Source organism: Anser anser (genome assembly GCF_964211835.1).
Source record: "Anser anser genome assembly, chromosome: Z".
NCBI classification, from domain to species: domain Eukaryota; kingdom Metazoa; phylum Chordata; class Aves; order Anseriformes; family Anatidae; genus Anser; species Anser anser.
In genome coordinates this window covers 66,432,420-66,451,851 of record NC_139723.1, presented here as the reverse complement: position 1 = coordinate 66,451,851, position 19,432 = coordinate 66,432,420, and the positions used below count along the sequence as shown (strand labels likewise).

General features: G+C 41.1%; 3 protein-coding genes across 15 annotated transcripts in view; 2 read left to right on the top strand and 1 right to left on the bottom strand.

The window, feature by feature from the left end:
• Positions 1-4,578, top strand: part of KIF2A (kinesin family member 2A) — a 60,092-nt gene extending 55,514 nt beyond the window's left edge. For all 7 annotated transcript variants that reach the window (XM_083817388.1, XM_083817386.1, XM_083817385.1 and 4 more), the window contains 2 exons: positions 933-1,068; positions 2,779-4,578. In XM_083817388.1, the coding sequence (XP_083673514.1) occupies positions 933-1,068; positions 2,779-2,864 (222 nt within the window). In that variant the 3' untranslated portion in view covers positions 2,865-4,578. The remainder of the gene's footprint in view (positions 1-932; positions 1,069-2,778) is intronic.
• A 1,922-nt stretch (positions 4,579-6,500) lies between these two features.
• On the bottom strand, positions 6,501-13,155 carry DIMT1 (DIM1 rRNA methyltransferase and ribosome maturation factor). The gene is made up of 12 exons (XM_083817394.1): positions 12,705-13,155; positions 12,536-12,609; positions 12,153-12,239; positions 11,705-11,766; positions 11,503-11,596; positions 11,368-11,417; positions 10,384-10,507; positions 10,187-10,279; positions 8,640-8,704; positions 8,280-8,343; positions 7,691-7,797; positions 6,501-6,979 (listed from the first exon to the last, which is right to left on the bottom strand). The coding sequence occupies exons 1-12, from the start codon at positions 13,138-13,140 to the stop codon at positions 6,937-6,939; spliced, it is 1,299 nt and encodes a 432-aa protein (XP_083673520.1). The 5' UTR covers positions 13,141-13,155; the 3' UTR covers positions 6,501-6,936.
• A 1,784-nt stretch (positions 13,156-14,939) lies between these two features.
• IPO11 (importin 11) overlaps positions 14,940-19,432 on the top strand; it is a 108,949-nt gene continuing 104,456 nt past the window's right edge. The window contains exons 1-3 of one of the 7 annotated variants that reach the window (XM_083817378.1): positions 14,940-15,070; positions 15,334-15,504; positions 15,583-15,660. The gene's annotated coding sequence lies outside the window, so the exon portion shown is untranslated. Of the gene's footprint in view, positions 15,172-15,192; positions 15,505-15,582; positions 15,661-19,432 lie in introns of those variants that run through there. The other 6 variants (XM_083817381.1, XM_083817376.1, XM_083817379.1 and 3 more) reach the window with 6 other exon arrangements.

The following is a 19,432-nucleotide window of genomic DNA, read 5'->3' as shown; positions in this document are numbered from 1 at the left end:
GTGGAGATGTGCTGCACCAATACAGAATCTACAAGCTGTACCAGGCAGAAGTTGTCTTCCATCAACTTTCTTCTGGAAGCTGTTGATTCTGGGATACAAAATATCCTATCCTGACAAAAATGTCTAAAATGAATGAATTGTGCTCTAGACGTGTCCATCTTCCTTTGATTCTGTGATGTATGAGTCTACATAGGTATCTAATAGGTATCCTAAAAAACATACATGGGGTTTGGACTGTATTTTTTATATTACTTGAGCTACTGAGCACAGAGGGAAAGACTTAATTTTAGTATTTCAGGCCCAGCATGCCTAGAACTGTCTGCTGCTTTCTTTTTTTAAATTAAAGCATTTCTAATAAGATCAGTTCTTCTAATCATAGTTTTGCATGGTTCTGTAAGCTTTCAGCTCCTGTTTGCATTCTTTGCTGCAATACTTTTTTTTTTTTTTTTAGTTTCTCTTTTTTTGGTAATTGGAATGCAAAGGTGCTCAAGAGCTGGTTTAACCAACCTTTACAGTACTCAGATCTATGTGGGGAGTTAGCACAAGCAATTCTATTCTAAGAGCTCAAAATAGCTCGTTTCACGTAGCTTCTCTCAAAACTGGTTTTGAGCGTGGACAGAGTTGTCTTGTCTCCTTGACTATAGTAGTAAGTCTGTGATCACTGTCAGTGACAAACAACCCCTATTTAAAATTGAAGACTCACTTCAGAACCATGTAAGGTTGCTGATACGGCTGCTGGAATTACGAAACTGTAGCAAACACACAACTTTGCTGAACTGTGAACAAGGATTCATTTTAGGATTGAAATCCGTTTATTGAGGTGACTGTAGAAGTATGGTCATCCCGTGAAAAGGAGTAGGTCTTTGTTTTGCATCTTGTACTTCTGCCAAAGTATTTAGTTGTTTATTGTTTTTGTTTGTTTTTAATTGTAGGAATCTATTAGATGGCTCGAAGATGAAAAAGCACTTCTTGAGATGACAGAAGAAGTAGACTATGATGTGGATTCTTACGCTACCCAACTTGAAGCAATCCTAGAGCAAAAAATTGATATTTTGACCGAACTGAGAGGTGGATTGCTTTTAATCACTTTTGTGGGGGTTATTAGCAATGCATGGAGTGTACTTTTATTCTGGGATCTTTTTTTCCTCTAACGCTGTCCTGTGGAAGGAATGTTTATTCTGTTGCCTGGGAACAAGTTCACATACGTGTTCCATTCATCCTAGTTTAAAAGAAAAGCCTGTTTTTTTACCTCCAGGAAATATGCACTTCTTGCAACTTTCCCTTTCGTTTCCTTCATTCCAAAATGATAAATGGAGGAAAATGAAAATACAAAGGAAGTGCATAAAAAAAAGTAAGGTAATGTGATAAGCAAAAAGTACTTGGAAATCCCAGTTCCTGCTCTGTTGCAGTCTGTAATGTAGCAGTCTGCTCGTTTTTAAATCTGTGTGTTGTTAACGTAGTTTTTTTACACAGCTGCATTTCTGTATGAATTTGTTGAATGAATTTACTTCTTTTTGTTGAAAACCAAAGTGCAGTTAATTCTTAGCACCTGTTCTGTTTGTCTTCTAAGTCAGATTGTCAGCTTAATACCTCACAGAAGGTACTCATACCGTAGTACCTTAGTATCTTCATTTTAGCAAACATTTTTTTTGATCCAGGTAACTCGTTAGAAGATAAAATCTTAGATTTTACTCAATCTCAGTATCTGCTGTAAGTTAGAATGAGTCAAACAAATCAGATGTGGCCTGCTCAGCAAATAATTGTCAATTATACATTCCTTTGCTTCATACAAACTAGCTGAGGGCTTCCTCTTCAGGAAGAGACAATTTGAGACACCAGCAGTGAGAAAATACAATTTAGGTGACTCTTTGCTCTTCTAAAGCTTGTTGGATACCTCTTCTGAAACAGTGTTCTGGAGGTAAAGGTTGTCTAAAAAATCCTTGTGTGTTTACAGGTAGGACGATGTCTATAGGGCTTTCAGGAGGGAAGAACTGTTAAGTCAAAGATTCTTTCTCCCAGTAACTTCTGAGTTCTGCTTGTGGCAAACAATAGCCGCTGCATATTTCAGCTGTTTTTCCTGTCCTTCTGGGATTGATTTCTTTACATTGTTGTTCTGGTTTCCTTCTTTGAATTCTGGAGTGTATTACTGGGAAGTGGCTGGGAGAGGAATAGAAATATGAAGGATTGCCATGCGTCCTTTCCTAGGTTTCTCCCCCACCTCCTGCTAGTTATGATGAAAAGTATAAATGATGTGCTTATCTACTTACAGTGAAAAACTTCAAAAATGTAATAACAAATGCATTCATAGGAAAATAAAGTAGAATTTATTCTGGTGGGTGTTAGGATGCTACTGATTATACACTGAGATAAAATTTTGTCTGTTTTTAAAGATGGTTGAGAAGCTGCTGGGAAGGAAAGGGAAGTATGCTGTGTGCATCTTCCTCTACTCTCCAAGTTAGAAGCAGAACTTAAGCACAAACAGGTTACATGCTGGGAGTACAACTGTGCAGTTTCCTGCCTTGAGACTAGGCAGGATAGCATCTAAGAAGGGACCAAGTTGCTAAGCAGCTTGTTTTATATGGTGAGCACTGAATTTAAGCTTATTTCAGTCCTCTTGCCATTTGTAGCTTCAGCTGCTTTTCTGCAGGAGTGTGGTTTTTTTTTTTTTTGTTACGCACTCGGGCAGGGATGTGGAACTTCAGGGCTCTTCAGGGCTTAGTCTCATGATCTGTGTTGAGAACAGGCACATCAGTACTCATTCTCTCTTTTTCCTTACAGATAAAGTGAAATCCTTCCGGGCAGCTCTACAAGAGGAGGAACAGGCCAGTAAACAGATCAACCCCAAAAGACCACGTGCCCTTTGAAACGGGCGTTTGCTGCTAAAGGAATCCACAAACCCGTACTGCTGTAGCACACATTTGTTACAAAACCCAGTGGCCGTAAGAACTCAACTACTTGAAAGTGTAAAAACATTAGAAATGTCTGTGGAAGTGTCCTGTTTCTTATTCACCTGAGTGACATTTTCAGTTTTGTGTGAAATGCTCCTATGATGTCTACAAAATGCTTCTAGACCAGACAGCACAACCATGCAGGGTTCAGATCTGTGAAGCACTTTGTTTAAAATATTTCATTTATTCGAATTGTGAATTTTTTGTTTGGAAGTATTTACCATGTTTTTAATAATGAAGTAAAACTGTGGCCATTAAAAAGTCACAGTATTTCCTTTAAACTATGTTCAGTTTTGTTAGAAAGACCAGCTGTGCAGTTTTAAATTGTGTTTGCATGCATGCACACCTCACTAGTGGTTGTACATAACTTCTCTTCTACATACAGCTGTGCTTACCTCTTCCCATTCTGTGCCTTGATGAAGGCTACTTAACCCTAAACATCCTCTTTTTGAAGCACAGCCTTAATAAACAACATTCCTTATTTGTCAATATGTTACTTTTAGTGTGTGTACATTTTTAATGTATTTTGAGACCTTTTTTTTTTGGTGGTTAGTTCATTCATTTCACAGGATGTGCCATATCATTTGAATAGGAACTGCAAGAGCTGTTGGAGTGTACAAACAGCTGGACATTCCATCCTCCTTGTAAAAAATCTGGATTTTAGATTTACTTGAACAGCGTAAAGAATGGTTATATAATTCTAACATTTTTCTCTGTAAAAACAAACAAAAAATCAAACAAAAAACAAATATAAATTAGTTGATGTATGATAAAGGGTAATGTTTAAGTACTGAGGAGAGTTGTATCTTAGGATAATGCAGATAAGCAGTATGTGGTATGATGTGATAATGCTGTCGGAAGGAAGGTACAATCTGACCTCTGTGTATGATGGATAGGGTAACTGTCAAACTTTGGGGATATAGCTAAAGAAATACGTATTGGCCTTTCACATACTGTTAAAATTTGGCTTTTGATGCATGACAGACTTACATGTACATTAACTGTAGTTTGCAGGTAGTTTGAGTAGCTCTGTTGCTTTAAAAAAAAAAGTAGCTAATGCCTATTTTTCCCTTTGTATACGGTGCCAGCAGCTGAAAAGTGAGGTGAAATTGCATCATTTGAGGATTTGCACAATACCTCTACCTAGTGCTAATAGAAATCCCTCAAGTACCTGAATTCTCACAAATGGCGCCATGTATATCAGCACTTTTTAACTGGTGGCACTCAAGTTATTTTTGCAAAGTCGGTATCCAAGAAAGATTAACCTTTCATGTACGAATTTTGTGTCAGATGAAGAGTTGTAGACCTCTCTAGGAGTTCTCCCTGTTTCCAGGAGTTCCTATCAGCAGACTTTCCCTTGGAACTGTTTAAACATTACTTTTGGAATACAGGCCTGTATGTTTGTGCCAGGCCTGAAGGAAAATAAAGGGAAGGCAATGAAAAGAGAGTTAAATGAGCCAGGAATTCCTGTAGTGTTTAATGTTTGTATCTCCCATAGGAAGGTAGGCTATGGGAAATTATTGTCGCATCATGGTTAAATCAAAAAAATCCTCCTGTGTGTAAACATGAAAACTGAAACAACAATGTAGATTTTACATAATGTGTTTAATAAATTAAGCTATTAAATGAATTACAGATGAGAATTTACTTCTATGAAGGCTCTGTTCTGCTTTGGGAAGGGTTGCACTTTGTAAACACACGTGAGTTGTTGCACTTTTTAAAAGGCCTCTGATTTCAAAATGAATGTTTACTTCTGGAAAAAAATATTCTGTGCAAATTTGTAATTTAAGAAGAATTCCCCAGAGCACTGTCCTGACTTTCATTTTGCAGCAGGTCTTGAAGAAACATCACACGGCTTTCTGAGCATTTGGTTAAGAACATCATTCATCGCAGTTTAAAAAAAAAAATAAATAAAAAGAGGCAGCCACTTTTGTTAGTGGACGATAGTACAGGTTATTGTATAATACCAGAGGGTTTCTTTGAACTTGCTCTAAAAAACTCTTACTTTATAAAGAGCCTCTAAAGACTGGGGCATCATATGTGGGAAACAGTTGCTTCCCTACTACTCCTGCATGCAAGACAAGAGCCCCAGCCAGGCTGTGGTTTATAGCAACTAGTAAAGATGACAGGCAGAGAAAAGGCAGGTAGATCTCAGCACCTTTTACTAAACCTTGTAAATGATGTGGTCTGTGAGGTACCAGCTGCAGGTTAAAATCATGTCTAGTGGCTGTTAAGGGACTGCCTCTGTGATAAAGCCTGCTGTAAAGATCAGTTCTACACTGAGACTAAAGCGGTGAGAATTAAAATAAGCAAGTGAATGCAGCTGGTTATAACACTTGAATTCTGTAGGCCATTGTATGATGGTCAGGCATGACTAGGACTCAGACAAGCATATTCTGTTCCCTGTGATGTAAAACAAAAGCTTACAAAAAACATGATGAGTATCTCCTGTGTTTCTTCCTTCTGTGTTGGTCTGTGCATATTGCTAGGGCAGCTTAACCATCGCTCATAAATTGGTTCTATAAGCAGTGAAGCAGCACTGGAATTGTTACAGTATAAAATAATTGAGCACTCCTTCAGGATGCCTGCAGATTCAGGCAGCGTTTCTGAATCACTGACCTTTCAACTTGCATGAAGTTGAATACTACAGTACTTTTTGTTAATCTGTCTCTTCTGCATTTACTGGCAAGATGCCACACATGAAACAAATGACTTAGCACAGAATCATAGAATATCTCAAGCTGGAAGGGACCCACAAGGATCATTGAGACCAACTCCTGGCTCCACACAAAACCACCCAAAAATCAGACCACGTGTCTGAGAGCATTGTCCAAACCCTCCTTGAACTCCACAGCTCGGTGCCATGACCACTGCCCTGGGGAGCCTGTCCCAGTGCCCGACCACCCTCTGATATCCAGTCCTGATACCCAGTCTTATGGTAGTTAATACACAGTTATGCCATCAAACTTGCATCATGCTACAGAGTTAGTGGTTACTGTTTTCCTGAATTGGAAGAGAGATCAAAGTGGATTTTTCTTTTGATGGTTGCTATGTAGAGTTAATGCAAACTTCCTTGGGAAAAAACTCTGCCTTGTCCTTAGTAACAAATACATAATCCAAACTATATTAAGACACTTCAATAAGTCAGGACACATGAATGTATTGCTTTGAGGTTCACTGAAAGCTTTGATCTATCTTAATCCTCCTTTTGGCCTTGAATGACAAATTTTTCTGACAAAAAATAGCTTGCTGACTTCACAGGTGAACACCTGCTATAACCACCTTCTTCTGTCCATGTTTAAGAGTGCTGGCCAGTTAGTAATTTTCTGCTGATTCCTACGGGGGTCTGATGGCAGTAAGGAGGTGGTAAAGGAGATGACACTGGTGATTTTAGGTCCCTCAATGATATTTCCAACAACTGACACCAAGCCCATATGATAAATGCTCACTTCTGAAAATAACTTACTGGGATTCTTGAATGGAAATACGTTACTAACAGACTTAGAACGCTAGTAGCTACCAGACAAAAGGAAGAAATGGACATCCCAAGTCAAAAGGAAGTGTTTAAATATATTTTAAAAGAAACAAGAACCAAGTGGAATGACTACAAATCCATTTTTTGTTGCTAAACACAGACTTATGAGTTATAAGTATTAAAAAAATATACTGAGATCAAGTTCATGAGCAGAGAACACAGATTTCAGTTATGGCAGCATCAATCTGCATGTCATCGGGTAAATTTAAACATACTCTGTTGTGTGGAAGTCCAGCATCTCACTTCAGTCCTGAAAGAATTTAACGCTTTTAAAATAAGGAGCAGCATCTTGCCTATTTATTACCTGTGATAAAATTGTAATGTTCTTAATAAGAACCAGTGTGCACTCTGTATTCTGTAGCTTTTGTGAGAAGAGCTTGTCTCATTGCAGTCACTGTGGCTTCAGTAAGGCTTAGATAAGAAAATAAAGATCTTTCACTCTTCTGGTAGAATCTATGAGAAATGGATGCCTTCTGAATTGAAGCCATGCAACAGTCTGAAAAAGTGAAATAGTCATGTTATAATTTCCACTCATTTATACAGCCAATTAAGTCATTTCCAAGTCAGGCTGGCTGGCAAAGTATATAAGTAAGTAGCACAAAAGCAGCTACTGTTGTTCAAGTACTATAAAAATTGTTAGGAAGCTTACACTACAAGTTACTATTAAGTTTGCCATTTTAGAGATACATTTCCAGTGCAGTTACTGGTGGTGAGTCCTACCAGGTTTGCTGCATTTCTTTGAAAAGCAGTGACCATGATAATTGTTATGCTGAGAAACAGCTAGGAGTTTTATCTTGAATTAAGACTGAATTAGGACAGGATTCTTGTTCTAACATAAATTACTCACCAGAAGAGCAGAAAATAGTAACTAATTACTAAAATTTCCTATTTACGTTAAGGCCTAATCCTCAAGACAGGAGGACAGGGAAGGATTGTGTAAGTCTCCAAAGAAAATTACGATAACCAATCCTGTTATTAGAGCCACTTTTAGCAAAGACACTGTCTAGTGTCTAGAACACAAATTACAGAAGTAGGGATCTTTAGTTAGTTCCATCTGAGTGCTGTAAGCAGCAGTTTATATAGGGTTTATGCAGAGGAAAATGGTTAGTCCTCTTCCTATGTAACCCAATGCTTATCTGTTTGACGTAGAGGTATAGAAGCAGGTAGAATCTGAAAAAGCTTAATAGGGTAAAGAGAAAAGATTTACCTAATGAAGTCATCTATATCCATTGAACGAGCTCGCTTTTCAGAGAAACCTGTATCTTTTAGGACTGCCTGTATTTTCTCCGCAATTTTGAAGTTTTCAGGTATTTCCTATCAATGGAAAATGGGATACAAATTACTTTTCTATTCATAGCATAGAAACAGGTTAATTTAAATAATCTATTCTTCCTTTGCTTTTAGAAGAGTTCTTCTTTCAAATGACATAAGCTGTTGCTTTTCTTCTATGGATTATTGTATTCTTGCATCTGAATTTTTATATCTCACCTCATTCACTATAAATGAATCACCAACAGTATTGCGACACAGACTCCAAGTTTTCTTACTAGATTTTGGGAAAAGTCCATCCTTGAGACATATACAGCCATACATAACAATATCCCCAGATTTCATTTTTTTCACTGTAACTTAGTGACCCTTTTAAACTGTTCTTTAAGAAAAAAAGTTCCTACCTTCCCAAAACTCTCTTGGAAAAGCTTTAACATGTCAAGCTTTTCAATTCTGATTTTTTTATTCTTAGTATTTAGTTCAAGAGTACACATAAATAATACGTAATATATTAAAAAGGAACTTACTCTATTATGTAAGGAACAATGAATTCGGTAATTATGATCCAGCAACTGCTCTACAGCACTTGACCTGAAAGAAATTCAAACCTAGAATGAAAACTGAACTTTAAATGTTTTTTTGTTTTTGACTTAACTGGTTATTATTTAATATAAAAATGAACTAATGACTACAAAGATCTGTTCTTCTTAAACTGCTGCCTAAAAGTTTAACTTGAGAAGTCTGTGACCTCAGCATAAATTCTCCATCGTGGTTTATCCCAGATTCTGCTGGCATGCATATAACACTGCTAGATATTTACACAAAATAAATGGTTAATTCAATGGACTCTCAAACTTTAAAAAATTCTTCTAACAGAAGTTACTTACTTAAAGGCTGCAGAGAGTGTCTTGTTTTTCCTAACAAAGGCTATCCTTACCAGACCATCCCATTCCTGAAATTAAAGCACACAGTACTTACTGAAAGGAACATACAGTTGCTAAAAACAAGAACACTATTGGCAATTTCACAAGAATATTGAATGCAAAAACGTCTTTTCAGTAGAGTACCTTTCTTAACAATACAAAGAGCACGCATTCTTGGACAAAGCAACCCAAATGGAGGGAAAAATATTTCACACAATAAAACCTTCGAATTGTTCTTTTTTATGCCTGGGTACCACTGTCCAGATCTTAAGTGATGAGAATGCAGACACTTCAAGAAAATCTGCTAATGCTAGGCAAGGCTGAAATGGCCTCAAAGACCAAAGCATTTTAAAAATTAACTTTGAGTATATTATCCTGTAGCATCTGCCTTCTGAGACTATGCAGAGTAAGGTAAGAGTTCTCAAAAACACTCCTTTGATCACAAGTAACTTAAGTGATCAAGCTGGAAGAAATTCTGTGACATAATAAGCACTATGAAAGGGATGTTATGAGTAGCAACTCTCCAATTGATACGGAGTTGGTACCTCAGTCTTGTCAGAAATAGAATCATAGAATTGGATAGAAAGGGCCTTAAAGATCACCCAGTTCCAACCCCCTGCCATGGGCAGGGACACCTCCCACCAGACCAGGTTGCCCAAAGCCCCATCCAGCCTGGCCTTGAGCACCTCCAGGGATGGGGCATCCACAGCTTCTCTGGGCAACCTGTGCCAGTGCCTCGCCACCCTCTGAGTGAAGAATTTCTTCCTTATATCTGATCTAAACCTACCCTCTTCTATTTTAAGGCCATTCCCTGTTGTCCTGTCACTCCACTCCCTGACAAAGAGTCCCTCCCCAGCTTTCCTGTAGGCCCCCTTTAGGTACTGGAAGGCTTCAATAAGGTCTCACTGGAGCCCTCTCTTCTCCAGATTAAACAGCCCCAACTCTCTCAGCCTGTCCTCATAGCAGAGGTGCTCCAGCACTCTCAACATCCTCGTGGCCCCCCTCTGGATTTGTTCCAGTAAATCCATGTCCTTCTTATGCTGGGGGCTCCAAAGCTGAACACAGGACTCCTGGTGTAGTCTCATTAGAGCAGAGCAGAGGGGCAGAATCACCTCCCTCACCCTGCTGGCCACGCTGCTTTTGATGCAGCCCAAGACACGGTTGGCTTTCTGGGCTGCAAGCGCACATTGATGGCTCATGTCAAGCTTCTTGTCAACCAACACCCCCAGGTCCTTCTCCTCAGGGCTGCTCTCAATCCATTCTCCACCCAGCCTGTATTGGTGCTTGTATTTGTAAGTACTGCAAGAAAAGCTGCACCCAATTACATGCAGGTAATGCAGTAATACAAGTCTGATCAATACAAGAGTAAATATTGTGGTGTTTTGTAAATACCAATGGATACTTAGTAGTGAAAACAACATAAACAACTGAGTAACAAGTACAAAGAAATGAAACAAAATTAAACACTATTACTAGAATATTACGTTGTTATTACACTATACAACACTTACCTGAAAGTTGATAGGTGGTGGTGGGTTCTTTGGCTCTATTCTGACAACACTGGATTCCACTTTGGGAGGAGGCCTGAAGTTGTTCTTTCCAACCTGTTAGAGGTTAGGCAGCTGCATGAATAGGCAGTGAATCCTCACACTCTCAGAAACATTATTCTCTCTTTGATAGCCTTGTTAAGTAAAGCAAAATGACATACCTTCATCAGATGGTCCACTCGAGCTAATAACTGAGTATTAATAGAAAGTCTGCAGTATAGCTTAGTTCCTGGTTTTGCAACCAAACGAAGTGCAAATTCCCTTTGAAACATAAGTATTGCACACCTGAGAGTAACAGAAATGAGAAAATGAATTCTAAGTCTAACCAACTTTTAAGTCAAAAAACTAACTGCTAGTTAGAAAATATTTTCACCCCCTCAGGACTTAAAGGAAGGAAAGTCTGCGATATGCACACACTCCCTTGATTAGGTCAGACTTAGAAACAAACAAACAAACAAACAAAACAAAACAAAAAAATACAACTTGGTAAAACTACCCAAGTTTCATTAAAACTACAATAGAATTTTGTTCTTTATACTGCTAAATGGATCAGAGAGAGTCCAGTCTCAGAGTTTCATGCATGACAAATAATTTTGAGTAATTTCCCAGCAAGCCCTCCAAATACAAATTCTCTAGCACCAAAAGTTGATCAGTAACGTCACTAATGTTAATATTTCAGTGTGAGAAATGAAGAACTACTGTCATGGTGAACAACACACAGAAGTACCTGGGCAGTTACATTTTTAGACCAGACAATAGTAAATGTCTTGGCTTCAATTCTGCCCTTAGCACACTTACTTCCTAACAGAGGAAGACATTTGAAATGTTACCATGCCCTGCTTATCCTTGGAATAACAATTATTTATAATCTGAGTGCAAACAGGTGCCATTCTTCATTTCATCAGCTTGACTCTCATGTCAAAACTAAGTTTATCCTTATGCATTAGTTGATATTAACTAGTTGACATTAACTAATTTTCAATCATTGACAGTTTTCATATTATAGAAAAAACTGGTGTGGCTCTGATCCACCAAAATGATATTTAAAAACTAAAAAAACTGATTTGAGAACATCTGTGAAATTATTTTTTTGCCTTTCCCCTGCTCCCCAATCCGGTAATCTAGAGCACTGCTCTTGTACATACCTGAAAAAAGGTCTATGAAGTAACAACTTGAAAACAAATGGTGAGGAAATCTGAGGAAAAGCGTAACAGCATTAGTGTAACTTCCAGGCAGTTATCATTAAAAAAAAGAAGTTTTCCATGTTGTTTAGTGCATACCTGGTAAGGTAAGTTAGCTACACATGCATCAAAGAATGGTAACTCTGTTTTCAAGACATCTCCAACCTTGATTTCGAGTTTGTTTGCCAGACACCTGGGTGAAAATATACTGTGGTTATCTTCAGATAAGCACCCTGACAATGTTTTTGCCAAAGCAGCTCCACCGCTTTAAGTCATCACTACTTCAAAGGTTGATACTTACGTGCCCTGCACTCTCTTCTGAAGTTCACCCACAAGTCTAGGGTCAATTTCACAAGCAATAACCTGAAAATAAAGCAGATAGTTGGAACTTTATACACGAACTCCTCCTAGCTGGGATTAAAATTACAATTGTAAAAAAAGATCAAATAAATATTGCTATGCAATTAAATAACTCTTAAATACTTCTCATTACGCTATGCACCTTTTTTTTCTGCCACCACAAAACACGCAAAAGTTATCACATAAACTGATAAAAGCAATGTAGTTTGACAAAGCCATGCATATTTTACAAACACAGCAAAAAAAATCACTGATATACATGCAAATGTTAAGAAAAATACACTTTATTCTACTTTTTTCAATCAGGTAGCTGAAAACGCTTCTCTATGCCAAAGGCCAAGCCATAACGTGGCACGCGTACGGGAAGGCGGTGGTAAAGTCACACTTACTTTTTTTACTTTCTCTAGCATTTTTACTGTCAGGTTACCAGTCCCAGGGCCGACTTCCAGAATGACATCTGTACGTCGTAAGGCAGCCTAAGAACAAACAAAATATTAAATAAAAATTATTAAATAAGGAATATTTTTCTGGAACTGACTTCTAGCAGCAACTCAATTATAAAATGAAAAATATAAGCAGCTCAATAAAAAGCTGAAATCAGCTAACAGAGAAGTATGAACTTTTTTTCTTTTTCTTTCTTTCTTTCTTTTTTAAGGAGGGAAGCGGTGAAAGCAAGGACGCCGTACGAGTTGACCAGGAGCGGCACTTGGCCGAGCACAGACAGGCAGGTGAGCAAGCAGCGCCCTGCCGGCTCGGCACCCCCAGCGCCCACCTTCTCGATGATGCTGTTGACGACGAGCGGGTTCTTCAGGATGTGCTGCCCGGCGCCGGTGTTGAAGAGGATCCCTGCGGGGAAGCACAGACACACACAGCCGTAACGCCGCTCCCGCCCTGCCCGCACCCCCCGCCCCGCGGCCTCCCGGGCCAGGACTCGGCCTCACCGGGAGCCTTCCCCTCGGGGCGCTCCCGCCGCGGCCGCTTCCCGGCCCGCGCCTTGGGCATGGCGGCGGCGGGCCCGGCCCGGCTGCGAGCACGCGTGCGGCCGCCGCGGCGCGGCCAGGGGACTACGGGTCCCGTGGAGCACCGCGGCGGCACCGCGACACGCGGCAGCGGGGCGGGCCCCGACGGCGGCCGCGGGGGTCCAACCGCGGCGGTGCCGCTGCGGGGCGGGGCGCGGGGCGCGGGCGGCAGGGGGCTCGGCTCGCCTCTGCCCGCGGTCGGACCAACGGCTTGTGCGTGGCGGAGGGTGCCGAGGTGCTGCGGTGTGCCCGCAGCACCCGACACAGAGCAGGGCCAACGTAATATCAGTGGTGTGTTTGCGACAGCCACTTGGGTTTGTCTGAGTGGCGTTAGCCGCTTACGAGTGGCATGATCCATTGGTGCTGCTGCTATCTCCTCTTTTATCTTACATTGAATTATTATGGGAATATACTTTCCTCCTTTATCTTATATATGGGAATATATGTCCCTAACGTCACAAAGAATGGCAGCCTGTTTTCCTTGGTAAATACTTGTATTTATTAGCTAAATAGTATTTCTTATCGAAATAGTATTGCTTAATATACAGCATTAGGGAAGTCAATTGCTTTGGTTATTTAGACATCGGTTTATTGTTGTGAGGAGGTTAAAACACACACACACCCACACACAAAGCAGAATACCCATTCCAGCTAGGTGTGCATGAGTAGAAGGCAGGAAAAAAGAGTGAGAATAGATAGCAAGGGGGAAAGAAAAGAAAAAGTTGTTAATAGAGGATTTTCTGTGTCAGAGTATTCAGCATTATGCTGTGAGAAACACCTCAAATAATTTTCTTCAGACAGGATCTTCTGTGAAGCTATTTTCTTTGCAATTGCAATGGCGGGCGTCCTGTCAATCAGGAGCGCATTTTAGTAAAAAAATCATAACCTTTTATTCCCTATTACCCAACGCCTGATCACCTCCCGTTTCCTCCTTGGCTGAGTACTGCAGGTTCACAAGCTACTCGACGCTCCTCTATACCATATATGCACAATTTTTCTATTTTTCAACCCTTTAATTTCTCCTTATGTTTTGAGAACTTGTGATCTTTGTTTTACTGTTCCCACACTGCTCATCCTTTTTCTCAAGCTTCTACCTTATTTTGGAACAGTGAGGCCTTCTACTGTCCACTTACCTACTTAGCATTTCTCCTTATTATGACTACACAACTACCTTGGCATACAGAAAAGTAATTCTCTACTGCAAAAACACAACTTAGTTTCCCACACTACGCAACTACCTTTGAATACAGAAAATTATTTCTCTACTGCAAAAACACAACTTTGTTTCTCACAATGCTGCTATATACAAACAACTAGAATTATTTCTTCTTTCCTGAGTCCTCCAGGGATGTCCCATCTTCCAACAGCTACTATTTAACTTTTTTTCAGCCTCGAAAACATGACTAAAAGGTGATTTCAAGCAATGCTAAAGCAACATCACGTTTTAACTGACGTGAATGGGCTATCAGTTTATCATCAGAAACTGTGCCTTAAAATTGAATGTCCCTGTGTTGTTGGCACACCGTAGGGGTGGGTGTTTGCCGCTGTTCCGAGCTGATGTGCTGTCACAGGTGAAGGACACAAACCCAGCGGTAGGGCTGTGTACAGCGGCCCCAGCTCCTCGCTCCGCTGCAGATCCGGGCATCGCAGAGCCCAGCCTGACGGTCTCATCAGATACACGTTCAGCGTTTGCTGTTCCTCCGAAGAAACGAACAGTGACGAAGTCACTGAGCACCACACGCCCGGCTCGGTGCATGTGAACACACCGTGTCTGTACGGGGGCCCCTTCATGCCGTGCTCCCTCGCCGCTCAACTGCTCGGGATGACCACGGAGTAACTAAAACTCCCCCAAAACTTTATTTTTCCTTCCTTCCGTTACCTCCCACCGCTTACACACCGACCTCGACAGCTCGAGGCCACCCACGAGACGTGTCGCGAGACACGCACACATCCCGACCGACGGGCCCGCTACGCGACCGTTAAACGGCCGTTACCCCCTCAGCCACGCCACGCCCCCCCCCTCCCCGTCGGCGGCGGCACGCGCATGCGCGGCGTCGGGCGGGCGGGGAGAGCCCCCCCGCGTGCGTCGCTGGGCGATGACGTCATCCCCGGGGCGCTGCAGCGGCCCCCTCCCCCCCCTCCCCTCCCCGGGCTCGTGGCGCCAGCTTCGGAGCGGGCGGGGGTCGCGCGCCAGGGCCGGCCCCGCCCACCGCCGGCCTCGCCCCGCCCACCGCCGGCCTCGCCCCGCCCACCCCCGCGTGCGGCGCCGCCACCGCCCGCCGCCAACGGTGAGCCGCGCGCCGGGCCCCCGCTGCACGCGCCGGCACCGTCGTCACGGGGCTAACGGCCGCCAACGGCCGCCGTCTGTGAGGGAGCGGCCGCGGCCCGGGTACCGCGGCGGGTCGGGGGGTGCCGGGCCCGGCCGGGAGGCGGGGAGGGGGCGAGGCGGCCTTCGCCGCGCTGTTGGCCGCCGCGTGTGCTGCCCGCTGCCCCGCCTCAGCTTCGGCTTATTTTTTGTGTGGTGTTTTTCTCCTCCCGGCTCTGCGCGTAGGTCGCGTGGCGAGGGGCTCTGAGGGAGAAGGGGTCTGCTAGCTAATCGCGGGGAGCCGCTGCCGCGTTTCTCCTTGCGGTGGCTCTCCGTGCGGGTACGGCCGGCGGGGAGGCGTCGGTGAGCTGAGCGGTCGGGCTGCATCTTGGCAGAACTTCTGTTCTGTGGAAAAGGGCGAGTACCATTTTATTAGTTTTTTTTTTTTTTTTTTTTTTTTTTTTTTTGCTAAATACGCTTATTTTCTTCCTACAGATTCTGGAGGGATAGCAGTTGACAACTTACTGGAAACGGCTTCTTCCCAAAATCCAAGGCAGGGTGGGTGCAGGAGTGGTGAGTTATGTCTCCTATTTGTGTTTACGTACAAGTTGGCAACGTGTGAAGTGTAAGAACGTGGCCATAAACACAGTGCTGGTGCAGTTTCCAGGTTCTGCTGCTACATACCTTGCTTCCCCTGCCTCAAAGATGAAGTGTATCTGTAATGTGTGTGCAGTGCCTTTTGGATTCACATTCGTAATACATGGGACCACCTCAGTCCTTACAAATAGCGTGTTCCTTATGGGTTATGACTTCTTGAAACTTAAATGCTAGTATCTTTCATCACTCTCTACTTTTCTTCTCGCGTTCCGTCATTGTAATGTTCTGCAAAAGGGTGTTTTGTACTGTAAATATATATATATATGGCCTAATGAAGGCTTTTGTTGCCCAAGCTGAACATAGAAAATTTTCAAACTGTATCATCAGACACAAGTTCTAACCATCTTCAGAAATTGTTTTCAATTCAATTTTCAGTTCAATTAACTATTTAATAATTAATTTAAAGTCTCTGCATGAAGGCAGACTGAAACTTGCATTTATATGTCAGCTCTTGAATGCTAATTCACTATGAAGTGTTCAGTCGTGTTTTTGAAAATCTACTAAAACAAGATGAGCTAGGAAGAATAGGGAATAAGATTAGTCTTATGAGTTTGGTCATTGCATAAGCTGACTATTAAACATTAAAAATATTCTTCTATTGTCTCTGTGTTTCTCTTTTTTTTTCTTTTTCTGTGTTATTGGTACTGAGCCCTATGACATGGTTTCCTCTGAGCTATATCCAAGCATATTCCTTGGAATAGTCCCACTGTCAGTTTTTATTCCTGTTATTTCTGTTGGGATTTTTGGTCAGTTTCATTTGGCCAGTTTCCATTTACCATAAGAGGCCATTTTTCTTCATCTGCATATTTTATAATGTAATCCGAGATACCTCTGTAAATATTATCAGCCTTGCTCGCAGTTCTCCATTATTCCTGTGTTCCTCCTTTTTCTTTACTGCTTCTTCCCTGGTGTCTTCTGCATGCTGATTTTTCTTATAACTGGGTTTTAGTTTCAGTGTTGTACTCTTGTAAAAAATATATACATATACAAATTGTTATAAATAAGTTCTATTCTTCTGTTTCTGTCAATAGCAGTGAGGAGAAGAAACACTGTAGCTCCTTCCTATATGTGTCTTTATTTCTCTTTATTATGTTTTCAATTGGCAAAGTGTAGACAGTCTTCCTCATTTACATAAAAAAATCTATTGTTTTTGAAAGTCTTAATGACTAACATTAATCTTTGTAGTGATTGTGGTCATTAGTGTAGTTGTTAATGGTTCTAGAAATACCCTGAACATTCAGAATACTGGTGGTTTGTTTGTTTGTTTTTACTACTCAGTAGAAATACTAACATCTGGCATGATTGATACAGGTACTATAATCTTAGGAAAAAAGGCTCATAGGAAAATTTATAGAATGATGGAGAGAGGTTGGAATGATTACCAGCTGTTCCTGAAACTGACCGTATCCTTACAAGCATTGTTAATGCCACATGAATATTGCCGCAGATCCTAGCTTTCACCTTCTTTTTTTTAAAAGGTGTCCCCTTACTGTTTCTTGTGGCTTTTCAGAATAACAACTTTGTTTTTCCTGTTTTCCTTAAAATAAATGTGCTGAAAAACAGTCAGTCATAAGTTTCTTATTGAACCTCCCAAGCTGCAGTTTGTAGCTTTAGCCTATCATCTGCCATTGACCTGAAGAGTTTGGCTCTGTCTTCTTTGAAAGTGCTCTTCAGGTAGTTGTTTGTTATTTGTAGGTGTCTTTTAAGTCGTCCCTTAACTCCGCTTCACCACTTGAACAAGTCCTCAACAACTCCTCATAAGTCAGATCCCAATCATCTTAGTAACTCCGGGCTTTCCAATTTCTGCACTTTTTTCTTTGAACCGGGGAGAGGGAGAGCAATGATGACAAAGCCAAAGACAGCATGCTAGAAGCAGTCTCACACATTACTGCACAGAGGAAAATGGTAACACCCCTAGAGCTGCTTACCATGTCCCTCTAAAAGAAGCCCAGTATGTAGTTTGCATTCTTTTCAGCAATAACACTATGTATTTTGTGCAATAATTCAACCAATTTCAGAGGATTGTAACTAGATCCGCTCTTACGCCTCATCACGGTGGAAAACAATTTATGGAATTAACAAAAGATAACAAATGTACAGAATTAATTATTGGGATATGAATGAATACTGCATTCTTTGAAGTTCAAAAAAGTGAAGTTTGTAGCCATTTACAAATGTTTTGTTCCCTTGCAGATACATAGCTATTCTTTTTTTTTTTGTTTTCATAATTGATGAGTGATTCTAAAATTCATATGTGTTTCGGTGGTATGGGAAAAGTACCAGTATACTTTTTAGCCTCTATTAAGAGGACTGACTGATAAGGGAAAACATGATGGCAGAACATTCAAGCGACTAGGACTATTGTTTGGAGAGAACTGCATGTTTGTGTATTTTCTTACAAAGAGAATTAAAGAGTGGAGTGTAGAACAGGAAAAGTGGATCCTGGATTTTTGCAAGGGAAAGGAGATGTAGGAGTTGGTGAGTAGGAACAGAAGTGCTGAACACTGGAAGGTAAGAATGAGAACAGAGCATTGGTTTTCCTGGTGTCTCAAGACATCACTGGCTCATTGTGCTGAGGGGTTGCATTTGAGGTGTTATATATTTTCTAGGTGCAAGTAAAGTTTTTTATTTCAATGGAAACTGGGGAATATGCTGCTGTCACAGGTCTGTGCATGCGCAGTAGGGTCGTGGAGAATAGGTTTCCTTCTTGTATGTGGTTACGCTCACTTCCTCCATACGAGCAGAAATTCTGATGTGGCAATAAACCCATGCTTTGATTTGCAATTGGAAGATGTTCAATACCCTCAGCTGAAGGGATTTCTTTTCTTTTTATCCCCACGTGCTTCCTGATTAGTTGCGATAGCAATAGGTATAAACCACAGAAAAGCAGCAGAAAGCAACGAGTGCTGCTGAAATTGCTCACTGCTTACTTTGAAAACAAGCTCTGAGATTAGATATAGAGGTTGGAAACACTAAGCTTTTCCCAGTGATCAAGCTTGGAAACTGTCTTTTACTACTCAAAAGTGCAGCCCCTGCCTGCCTTCTAAGAAAGTGGTGTTTTTAATGTAGATAGACTCCACCAATGTTTCTGTGCACCTGTCATGGCTGTGAAGGTACCCAAAAGATAACAAGTATTTAATACTTGCCTCATCTGTTTCATCTTCAGCACATCTTGTAGAACTTGTTTAACAATGAATTGAGTACTGGAAGTACTCAGCAGGCTGTGGAGAAAATCCTTGTTCCTGTGGTGTAACGCATCTGTGATGTAACCCATGTCCCTTGTTTTTTGCTGTGCAACAGAAAAGACTTTTGCACCTCCTGTTTTAAAAGTGGTCTGACCTGGAACAGCCCTGCTTCAGCTTTTATATAATTCCTAAAGTTGTGGTTTGGTGGGGCTTTCATCGTCCTAATGCAATCCAGCTGTGTTCTACTGTTACATTCAATCTCTGATGATCTAATGTATTCTACTTATCTAATGAAAATGTTTGAAAAAATATTTTTTAGAAATATATACCTTATATTATGTACTTACACTCGTGCGTGGTTGGAAGGAGTACAATTTTTTCTTCCTCATCTGAAAAATCATGTTTTTATGGTATGCAAAGCTTTAACTGTCAGCTAAATGCCAGACCTGGTTGGGTCCTATCTGCAGGAACTGATAGCACGAAAGCATCTCTGCACTAACAGC

Bases quoted from the DNA above. Each gene is read 5' to 3' on its own strand.
- DIMT1 (XM_083817394.1), bottom strand. From the start codon at position 13,140: ATGGATCATGCCACTCGTAAGCGGCTAACGCCACTCAGACAAACCCAA. The intron at 12,610-12,704 runs GTGAGGCCGAGT...GCTTCCCCGCAG, and splicing joins CCCCGAGGGGAAGGCTCCCG to GGATCCTCTTCAACACCGGC. The intron at 11,597-11,704 runs GTAAGTATCAAC...ATTTTCACCCAG, and splicing joins CAGAAGAGAGTGCAGGGCAC to GTGTCTGGCAAACAAACTCG.